This window comes from Triplophysa dalaica, chromosome 6, assembly GCF_015846415.1.
Source record: "Triplophysa dalaica isolate WHDGS20190420 chromosome 6, ASM1584641v1, whole genome shotgun sequence".
NCBI lineage: Eukaryota > Metazoa > Chordata > Actinopteri > Cypriniformes > Nemacheilidae > Triplophysa > Triplophysa dalaica.
This window is the reverse complement of record NC_079547.1, coordinates 193,919-205,000: the sequence shown is the minus strand read 5'-3', so window position 1 is coordinate 205,000 and position 11,082 is coordinate 193,919. Positions and strand designations below refer to the sequence as shown.

Genomic DNA, 11,082 nt, shown 5'->3' with positions numbered 1-11,082 from the left:
CATGCACACACACGCGCGCAACCACACACACACACACACGCACGCACACACTTCAATGGTGTTTTGTAGACAGTTTGTTAGAAACACTATAATGTTGTGGTGATTGTGTGTGTTTTCAGCTTGAAAGAAGTGTGTGAGGTGAATCTGGGATGTGAACACATGGCTGAAACCGCTGGGATCATTGCAGCTTATACAGCGTATTACGGACCCATCCCATATTAATACATCAGTCACAGTCATGACTGTCCCACAAACCCCAGAGAGCCTCAAAATAATAATAAAGAGCTTTGGGTTTTGTTGAAGAGGAGATACATCACCATTTGAGTGATGAAGGTTAAAAAAGGGACTCAAGAGTGGAGATATGAACATAAACAACTGTGTGTTTGTGTGTTTTAATTCATTATAACGTCATTTAGATTCTTTTTAGAAGAAGTTTGTTGTTTTTGTGAAGAAAACTTTCCTCTTCACAACGTGACGGTGCTGTTAGTGTCAGTGTTTAACTCATTTATTCTGTATTGTGCTGTATATACATCCCCTGATCATTGTCAATAATCATTCAAACTGTTTATTTGTGAACATTAATAGTTGTATAGAACATATGATTCAATAAAATTACAAAATTAATTTTAATTAAAATTTTATTAAATTTAATTAAGTCTCTGATTGTTGTTTTGTTTTTTTATTGTTTGTTTTAGTAATATAATAAATTGCTGAAATGAATTACAATTGTCAATGTTGACATGTTTAACATATGAGCGATTTAACTACAACTGCTAATCAAAAAAAAATATTTTCTAATAACAAAAAGTTAAAAGTGATACTTGAGACTGCAAAACTGCAAACACATTATCCGTTGAACACTCTGTTTGCAATTGAAAAACAAACTTACAAAACTCTAAACGCATGTCTCGCACACATCACTCAAAACAAACAGCACTTGTGTTACTTGTGTTCAGTGGACAGTGAGTTCACTTCAGAACATCAGAACACTATAAAAGAAGTAAGATTAGGATGATTTACACTCATTTATTTTTCCCATTATAGTAACAAGCCTATTTGTGTTGTCTGTTGCTGAATAATATGCAAAAGACACAAGATAGAGTTGTGCATGTATCATATATGTGTGTAGTTTTGAGTGTTGATCATACAAAACATCACTTTATCATCTGTTCACATCGTTTTCTTTCTCCAGGAGATGTGTGATGTTTTGCATGTTGACTTGTCGCTTTAGAAACTTAAACTTAAAAAACAGTCGCATGTAAAGATGAAAAGTAAAATCGATGATGGCTGTAGTCTGATATCGATTGATCGCACTTTCACGTGAGCGCGCGTTCATAGTTCATTCGTTTCTGTTGATGTGAACGCGCCGCGCGTCACAGGTTTCAGCAGAGATGGAGTTTCTCATCGGCGGTCCGTTCTCGTCTTCTGTCGGCCAGAGGATTCGTAAGTGTTAAACTTTACATTGTTTTTACTTCATATAAACTTCTTGTGAGCGTTGTTTTTTTCTGCGCGTGGAAGAAGGCGGCGGCGCGCTCACGCACGTCTGTCTCGTTGATGCATGATATGAAATAATGTAAGGTTTATGGGCGCTTATCTGACGTTTATATTTATAATCCAGACAGATTTACTTGGTCAGTGTTTAAAAGTGAATATAAAGTAAACTACTTGTGTCAGGGGACCGTGCGCGTCGCGTCTAAACATCAGTGAAGCGAACAGTCAAAGTTCATTCTGTCCAGAGGACTCGTGCAACTTCCTCTTTTACTTGAACTCTTTAACGTCACGTTTTCTGTTTGTTTGTTTGTTTGTTTGTTTGTTTCTTCCTCAAACAAATGAACCTCACAAGCAGCTGACGGTCACATGAACGCGTGTGTGTGGGTGTGTGCGCGGTTTTACACAGAGGTGAACCCTTGTTTGCTGTAATCACGTGCTTCACATTAACAGCGTCATTATTAAACATGGGCTAAAAAAACACTCAAGAACTTGCAATATAACATTATTTATAAAGATCCACTTCCACCCAAATGTATTTTTGGATTTAATTGCTGTTTAGTAATTTTACTTTTTAAACCGAGTGCTGCTGGATTTATGTTCATTAAAAAAAAAATTACATGACAAGAATGGAGTTGTAATATTTTGAGACTAAATTCATAGTAGTATGATAACAAACTCATATAAACCAACTAATATTTTGAGAATAAAGCTTGAATAATTGCCATCGTTTTAACCCAATTTCTTAAACAAACACTATAATTAAAGATGGCATTTCACACTCAGCTTCTGCCAATCTCATATGAGTACCTGTACAGTAGGGTTGCTTACGTCATATCTTCAAACAGTGTTTAGTTTAATCACATTTATAAAAGAGAGATACAGCTGTACCATTATTTCTGGAAAAACACGAGCTGCTGGAGGCGGGACTACTAGTCAGAGTCAAAGTCTGCTATTGTGTCTATTCTGCCACATGTAAAGTACACAATTTGTATAGAGGATTGAAGTTGCGTTACTCTCAGACCCATGGTGCACACAAATAACACTAACAAAGAATACAAATAAATATATAAAAAAAACATGTATGTCAAATACAAATATTACAAGCAGGGATATTTAAAAAACAAGAAAAAGAAGATAGTTAATGTCAGATAGATTGAAATACACAACAGTGTAGATGTGAGAGAGTGCACAGAGTTTATTATTCTGTTTAAAGTGAGGAGAGAGCAGGCTTGTTTTACCTGTCAGAAGAGGACCGATGCTGAATGAGGTCGTGAGCAGTGAAATGATGCAGAAAGTGACTAGTGCGGGTCAGTGGATGTTGTGGGGAGGAGGACCTTCGGATGAGGTCAGAGTTCAGTGGGGGAGGGGGCAGGCTCGGGAGGGAGTTTAGCTTCCTGACCGCCTGGTCATTAAGAAGAAAGTGCAGAATAAAGACAAGTTGTTGTTATTCATATTAAAATCACATTAATCTACAACATTTATAATTCAAGTGACAACAACAGCCACCAATCAATATAATAAATGTCACAATCAACTGCTGAGTCATTATTTAGTAGAGGGAATAACCTGATATGATGTTTCATTCTGATTAGCACGAGACATGACTGCACAATATGTTTAAAATTAATAACACAAATACTGAAGCGTCTGAAAAATGACAAAGAGCTTCTAGGTACACTTTTGTTTACTTTGAACAATGAATAAAACACACACGCACCTGTCTGAACTCTATATGCACGTCGTCGTCCGGTCGGGGCTCTCAAAACTACTGTCAGCTCTCTAGAACCAGGTGCAGAGAAATAAAACAGCTCTTCATCAGGAGTGACACATTTCTCTGCGCTACAATGTCATCATCGTCATCGTCTTGTAAAGTATGCAGTCATGGTGTGAAGGGCTTTCATTGTGCGGATGTGTGACGAAGGGTGAACGCAGACAAAACTCTCACAGTGGATGGGAAAGGGTCTTGTGTCGCTCCGCATCATATAATAATAATAATAATAATAATAATAATAATATTTTATTTTTATATAGCGCTAGTGTGTATAAGATTAAAAGTGCAGACACAACCTGAGGGGCAGACCATGCAGTGCCTTATATGTGAGCATGAGGACTTTAAAATCAAATCTGAATCTGACCGGAGGCCAGTGTAGAGACTTTACAGTGGGTGTGATATGCTCATTCCTCCTCACTCCAGTCAGGATCATAGCAGCTGAATTTTACATACATTGCAATTTCTTAAATGTGGTTCTAGGAACCCAAGCAAGAAGTGCATTGCAATAGTCAATACGGGAGAAAACAAAAGTATTAATAAGCCTTCAGTCACGGAAAGAAATAACATAGAACGGAGTCTAGCAATATTTCTGAGATGAAAGAAGGACTTCTAAGGTTCATATTATGTGAGCTGCATTTATTACAGAGATGTCATGTTACTGCACACACACCTTTATCCTCTGTGTGAAGACTCCAGTCTGAAGAATGTGCTAAATAACACCGCCCGTTTCATAATAAGAGTTTGAAAGAGGAGTACAAAGCCATCTGGAATTACTGTACAGATGACATCATTACTCACAATGTTTAAGGGGTTCTAAAGCCCACCTATAAAGGGACTATCAACGCCAAAAACATTTAAAAACCTGTTCCAGTAATCTCCATCCATGTGTGTTAAACACAAAACCCTGCTCAGAAGAACCTGTTCGCTTGACAAACTAAAATGAAATTGCGCAGCGAGTTCTTGGTCATCCCTAAGGCACTCTGTTTAATCTTGTCTTACATGATGTTCTTTATGCTCATTCACGTGTCAGAAAAAGCCACAAGCGCTGCCCTGCAGGCAGAGGACTGGAGTCTTAACCTGGAGATCTGTGACATCATCAATGAGACGGAGGACGGGTAAGAACTGACCGAAAGGAAACGACTTGTTCTTTTGTTTGCTTTTTCTCTTGTTGAGTCTGAAGGTTCCTTCCATTTCTTTAGACCCAAAGAGGCAGTGAAAGCTTTAAAGAAGAGGATTGTGGGTAATAAGAACTTCAGGGAAGTGATGTTGGCTCTGACAGTAAGTGTGAAAACACGCTCCTGTGACATCACTTCCTGTACGAGCAGATGTCTGATGATGTGGTGATCACTGGCTGCTTTTGTGTGCGTGTTTTCAGGTTCTTGAGACGTGTGTGAAAAACTGTGGCCGTCGCTTTCATATGTGTGTGTGTAGTAAAGAGTTTGTGGAGGGCGTTTTGGTCCGAGCAATATTACCCAAGAACAACCCACCCATGATCTTACAGGACAGAGTGCTGAGCTTCATTCAGGTGCGTGTCACAGCACATGTCTGTTAAGGCGGCGGCTGGCGGTCATGCTCACTTCTCTCTCGGTGTCTTCGGCTCTGTGTTTCAGGCGTGGGCCGCTGCCTTCCGGAACGTTCCGTCTCTTTCTGGAGTTGTAATAGTGTATGAAGATTTGAGGCGGAGAGGACTGGAGTTCCCCATGACGGATCTGGACTCTCTATCTCCCATCCACACGCCCAACAGAGTAAACCTCTCTCGTCCGCAGGAATCAGAGTCTGGGGCCGCATTCACAAAACCTTCTCAAGAAGAACATTCTACTGAACTGACATGTTTTTTTCTTTCATTCCAATTTAAGACAAGTGTTGGGGATGTTTTGCACTCCTGAAAGAACTTATGTTGAAAAAGAACTCAACTCAACTTTATTTATATAGCGCTTTTTACAATTTTCATTGTTACAAAGCAGCTGTACATGAGACACATTGAATACAAGAAAAACAACTAAAGGCATATACCTGTAAAAACAAGAAAAGGTGAAAACAACAAAAGACAGACATACAAATGCTCCACACTCACAATATGCATACATACTTACACACATTGACATAGACGCACACACGCACAGTGAAAGCACACATTTGAGATAAAGGAGAGAGAACCACACGTCAAATATTAAACTGACTATAAATTCTTATATGCAATATTAATTATGTCTAACTTCTTAATTCCAATGAAGAATATATATATATATATATAATCAAAAAATATTTGAGAACTTCTTGAGTTGCAACATTCTTATGAACATTTCTACAATTCATCTCAAGAACAATCTTATATTTAGTTTTGTCTTAAGATCAGTTTTGTGCATCCGGCCCCTGGTCTAAAATAGAAGAATGTCTTTGTGATCTCTGTGTGATCTCTGTCTCTGTATGATCTCTGTCCGATGTATGTCCGATCTCTCTCTGTCTGATGTATGTCCGATCTCCAAATGATCTCTGTATGATGTATGTCTGATCTCTGTCCGTATGATCTCTGTCCGTCTAGTCTTTATTTGATGTCTGTCCGATCTCTATTTGATGTCCGATCTCTATATGATGTCTGTCCGATCTCTCTGTGATGTCTGTCTGATGTCTGTCTTCATGATGTGACACAGAGTGTTCCAGAGAACGGCTCTGCCTCCGGTACAGACCCCCCGTCACAACACTCTCCACAGAGCCCTGATACACCTGCACAGGTATTTCACATTATAGGCCGGTCGGGGTGGTGTGGTCAGTAGTTTTTAGGGGTCAGTATGAGTATGAGTGTGTTTGTTTCTCTCCAGAATCAGAAACTGAGATCAGAGCTGGATCTTGTCAAAGGTAATCTGACCGTCATGACGGAGATGTTAAATCAACTGAAACCAGGAGAAACCTCTGCATCAGACGCTGAACTACTACAGGTGTGTGTGTGCGTGCGTGTTCACCTTTCTCATAGTTTTTTGTTATATTTGTTGTTCTTGAAGACACGTGTGTGTGTGTGTGTGTGTGTGTGTGTGAGAGAGCAGCAGTTGTTTTTAGTGTGTAAGCAGATGCAGCAGAGGGTTGTGGAGCTGATTCCTAATCTCTCAGAGGAGGAGATGACCGCTGAACTTCTGCTGCTGAATGATGATCTGAACAACATCTTCATTAGATATGAGAGGTGCTGTAACATTCACAAGAGTCTGCTGCATCATCTCATCAGATTGACATGTATTAACCTCCCTCTCTCTCTCTCTCTCACTCGCTCACTCTTTTTCTCTGGGTAAAGGTTTGATCGATTGAATAAGATGCAAAGAGGAGACGCAGAACATCTGGAGTCACAGGTTATTTATGTTTATTGATAAAGGCTCAATGCTTTCATAGTGTTTTCATCTACTAACAGTGAAACAAACACTTGAAAATCCTGTCATGAATAATTAGCACTCAAGACGTTCGAGGACCCTCTGACCAGAACACAGATCGTGTTGATGAGCTCTATTGAAATAGTCTGTGTCACTCAAGTGGTTCACCCGGAATTATATCAATCATGATGAGGAGGACACTTTTTGTGCACAAACAAACAAAAACTCACTTTCTGCACTTGGAAATTTGGTTGTGTTGCAGTCAATGAGTCAGAAAGCTCCAGACTCATCAAAACTCCGAAGATAAAAGTCCCAGGGTTGTCAAACCACATTTTTTTGGCAGAGAAACTATTTTAACATGAAATTTATTTAAATAATTATATTTGATTTCTTTAAACAGAATGATAAAGGAAACCTTATCGATCTTAGTCCTGTGTCACCATCAACCAATCAGAATACAGCTTCAGCTGTCAATCAACATGCAGCTCACATTCTGCCCCCCCACACAAACAGTTCAAGTGAGAAATATATGACTTCACTGTGATAGTACATTTGATATAGCATGAGAAGAAAGGCACACCAACTCTCTCTCTCTCTCTATCCCTTTCTCTCTCTCTCACTCTTTCTCTCTCTCTCTCTCTCTCTCAGTGCATGCAGATGAGGAGTTCGATATGTTTGCTCAAACCAGAAGCAGCTCTCTGGCAGAACAGAGAAAGAGGTATTCATTCACTTTTTAAACGGAAGTTTGCACCTCATGTGAATGCATTCAAATGAGCCGTGTGTGTGATGTCTAGTTTAAAAGATCTGTTTAGATTTTAAAAGTCTTATAGTGTGTTCCACCATTAGGGTTAGGGGAAAAAAGTGTGTTCCACCATTAGGGTTAGGGGAAAAAATACAGCTTGAACAGTATAAAAATCATCACGCCTATGGACTGTCCCCACAGCGATAATAAACCAGTGTGTGTGTGTGTGTGTGTTTGCAGTGTGAGGTATGAGGATCCTGGAGCGGTGGAAGGTCTGGCTGAAGCACTGGACACACGGCTGCAGGTCACCGCAGGGGTCAGTACACAGAGAATCACAGAAGCACTTCAGAAACGTGAACATTAAAGGAATGGTCCAGATTGATCTCTGTCAGCTTCATGCTTTTGTGTGCGTGTGTTTATATGTTTGTTGTGTGGCCTGTGTATAACGTGCGTTATGTTTCCAGTGGGAGAGGTGAGCATGATTTTCTGCTGTCGTATGTTTCACACTTCAGTCCTTTCAGAACACTGATGTGTGGTATGGATCTAACACTGTTTGTGTTTCACTACAGTCACTAATCTACTAACCCTCAGTGTGTGTCTGTGTGTGTCTGTGTGTGTTTGTGTGTGAAGGACGCGGACAGCAGCTGGGTCCGTCAGTCTCAATGGATTTACTCTGAGAATCTGGTGTGTGTTTAACATGCATTTATACATGAACACATAACAGAAGACTGTTGTGTGTTCATGTCTCACTAACATCTATCCAATAACCTTATTTTACACACATGTTCATCTGACACATTCACATGTGTATCGCTTTTTCTAATAGTACTGAAAGATTTGTGTTGTTTTGTGTTGTGTCAGACTCCAGCTCCACACAGCTCTGTTATGGAGGATATTGAAAGCTGGCTGTCCACAGAATCGGTAAAGAGAATCTTTACACACTGACAGCACATGTGTACAGGTCAATGAAACCTGTGGTCTCAAACTCAACCCAGTGACAGTAGAATCCAGTTTCACTATTTTGATTGTTTAAATTGAGGCGCGCGTCTTGAGAATCACATCCACACGCTCTCGGGAAGATCTCTGTGATTGATCTTTTGCCGCCATCCCACGCATTGCAATATCCATTCAGGCAGCAGCAGAAGCGATAGAAGGGTTAGTGTTAGTGGTTTTTTCTCATCTGTATGTCCAGTATTCACAGAAGAGATGAGTTTGAAGTAGTTTTTTGAATGTTGTGAGAGATGTGGTTGACGGACTGAGAGATTGTTATATTTTCACAGAATATTTTTCAGGGTGATTTTATGAATGACTTTTGCTGGGTTTTCACAAGCAGAGTCACATTTTGTAATGAACAACGTTTAATTGGGAAGTGATTGAAAGATAGAAGTAGTTCTGTATGAATGGCATGGAAAGTTCATTCAGTAAATAACTTAGTTTCTGTTTATGATGAGAGCATTTTCATTGTTACATTACATTTGTTGTTTGCATGTTGTCAGTTGTGTTTTATTTACAAATGTTAATGATCAGACTTCTATTAAGAGATCATTCCTCTAAAGCCACAGAGCTTACAATTAGGGATGAGTCACGAATATTCGAATAGTTTATTTAATTATAGAATTTCGAATAGTGTGTGCGGTCTTAAAAAACTCGCCGTGTTTTCAGGTGTAACGCGTTCATGTAACAAAAGGGTGGCGCTGCCAATAACGACGCACTTAAACCTAAAGGCTGTCAATCAAAAGGCATTAGAGGAAAACCTTTTCACACAACAATTGTTAAGGAAGTTACGCACACTGTAGACCCGCGTGGCATAACAGAAACGATAAATTGAGACGGTGTCAAAAATGTGTTCTGTGTGAAGGTGCTTTAATAAAATGAATGAGAATAAAGTGCAGTGCAAACTCTGCAATGTAAAGCTGGTTTATCATGGATCAACAACTACGATGCACAATCATCTGAGGGCGAAGCACCCAGCAGGTCCATCCACAGGTCAGCAGTCAGGTGCTAGTTTATGGTCAGAACATTTGGATGCCAGACGGGCGGAGCAAATAACGGCTTTAATTACTAAGATGATCACTAATGATATGATTCAGATCGGCTTTGTTGGAGGAGAGGGTTTTATAAATCTAATGGAGTTTGTTCAGCCCGAGTTTACTGTTAGTCTAGACCATCACTGCCAGACTGGAGAAACTTTATCATGACAATAGAAACTGAAGCCTTTTGAGCTGTTTATTCATGAAATCGCCCGAACTGTTAATAAATGACGTCATTCGGTTAATATGTTTTAACGCGTTTTAAGTCTGGTCTAAAATCTTTATGGCTTTAATATATTTCCTGATCAATCACACTGTTTTTAAGATGGTATAAATGTGCATGCTCATATTTTACAAGGAAATGTTCTAGCATTATGAGCGGTTGATTCTGATCATATCTTTTATACAGTATATCCAACTGGGCTAAATTGATTAAATATTCATTTATTTTCAAAAGACATATTGTCCGGACCTCCGTTTGGAAGAAAATATAAAGAGCGGACCTCTTGGAAGTGTAATTGAATACCTCTGTTGTAGTGTGTAGTGCTCAACACATCATGTGTAGTGTAACAATTCATCAGTTTAGTGTAAAATCAGCTTCAGAAAGAACTAATGTTAGAAACGAGTGTTCATATTATCTGTAATGACTCGAATCATGAACCTTGGAGTGAATTGCATTGTGGGGGACAATTTTTGGTGTGTTCTGCACATTTGAAACATACTGCAGAAGATGTTTCCTTCACAACACCACAACAGAGCCATTCCTCCATATTTCTCAATATTGGTGATACTCTGATGACGTGTTGTATTGATGGATGATATTTTTCAGCCGGATGTTGAAGATGGCGAGGGTGTGACCAGTGAAGGTAAGAATCTGATCAGTCACTCAATATCAGAAGACACACACACAATGTAAATCTGATCTCCTTTTCTGTCTGACAGAGTTTGACAAGTTTTTAGCAAACCGAGCGAAAGCTGCTGATCATCTTCCTGCTATGAATCAAACCTCATCTGCTCGTGTCAGTCACATGACTCCCCCGCAGCCAACCAGCGAACAGGATCAAAAACACAACCAGCTCTTCTCGCTCTGAGGTTCTCCTCATCATCTACACAAGATCACCTGCTACAGTGGGATGTGATGTTGTCACATTATCTGTGTGTTTCTAATATTTCAATCAATATTTTCAGTATGTTAGAACCCATGAGCCGGTTGTTTTCTGTGTGCACTGAATCTTTTATTGAATGTATGTGTGTAAAAAGCACTAATGAATGTTGTAAATGAACCATGAAAAATAACTCTTGATATCTGTCTGCTGTCAAACCTCGACTGTTCATATGAATAAACATACACTGTAATAGCCATGTGTGTGTTAGTGTTTGTGTGTCTATGCTTGTGTGTAAGTGTGTGCGTGTTTGTGTTAGTGCAGACATGTTTGTTTGTGTGTTAGTGTGTGCTTGTTTGTGTGTCTTTTTGTGTGTGTGTTAGTTCATGCTTGTTGGTGTGTGTGTGTGTGTGTGAGTGGTGTGTTTGTTTGTGTGTTAGAGGTCTAAAGATCATAATCCAGTCAAATTTGGGCAGCATGAAAAAAGGGACGGAAAAGATTTCAAAATAATAAACATTTGTCTGCTAAAATATTCTATAGTCCTGAGATTGATCTCTCCAATCATGGAAAGTGTAAGAAGTCTGAGACA

At 39.4% G+C, this 11,082-nt stretch overlaps 2 protein-coding genes across 4 annotated transcripts in view; both read left to right on the top strand.

Moving 5' to 3' along the window:
- Nucleotides 1–720, top strand: part of bglapl (bone gamma-carboxyglutamate (gla) protein, like) — a 2,882-nt gene extending 2,162 nt beyond the window's left edge. Inside the window, exon 4 of the mRNA XM_056750132.1 lies at nt 120–720. Coding sequence (XP_056606110.1) covers nt 120–222 — 103 coding nt within the window. The 3' untranslated portion in view covers nt 223–720. The remainder of the gene's footprint in view (nt 1–119) is intronic.
- A 380-nt stretch (nt 721–1,100) lies between these two features.
- Nucleotides 1,101–10,750, top strand: LOC130424458 (target of Myb1 membrane trafficking protein-like). Of its 3 annotated transcripts, XM_056750130.1 has the most exons (16): nt 1,173–1,443; nt 4,293–4,377; nt 4,462–4,540; nt 4,638–4,787; nt 4,873–5,007; nt 5,914–5,994; nt 6,082–6,198; nt 6,304–6,437; nt 6,546–6,600; nt 7,019–7,136; nt 7,267–7,336; nt 7,601–7,676; nt 7,991–8,044; nt 8,222–8,281; nt 10,220–10,256; nt 10,333–10,750. In XM_056750130.1, the coding sequence occupies exons 1-16, from the start codon at nt 1,392–1,394 to the stop codon at nt 10,479–10,481; spliced, it is 1,452 nt and encodes a 483-aa protein (XP_056606108.1). In that variant the 5' UTR covers nt 1,173–1,391; the 3' UTR covers nt 10,482–10,750. The 3 variants fall into 3 exon arrangements, with proteins under 3 accessions (XP_056606106.1, XP_056606107.1, XP_056606108.1); XM_056750128.1 differs by having other exon boundaries at nt 1,101–1,443; nt 6,082–6,437; XM_056750129.1 differs by lacking the exon at nt 7,991–8,044 and having other exon boundaries at nt 1,171–1,443; nt 6,082–6,437.
- The last annotated feature ends 332 nt before the right edge of the window (nt 10,751–11,082 follow it).

Excerpts from the sequence above, each read along its gene's own strand:
- LOC130424458 (XM_056750128.1), top strand. The coding sequence starts at position 1,392 with ATGGAGTTTCTCATCGGCGGTCCGTTCTCGTCTTCTGTCGGCCAGAGG. Across the intron at positions 1,444-4,292 it reads TTCTGTCGGCCAGAGGATTC|AAAAAGCCACAAGCGCTGCC; the intron begins GTAAGTGTTAAA and ends TTCACGTGTCAG. Across the intron at positions 4,541-4,637 it reads AAGTGATGTTGGCTCTGACA|GTTCTTGAGACGTGTGTGAA; the intron begins GTAAGTGTGAAA and ends GCGTGTTTTCAG.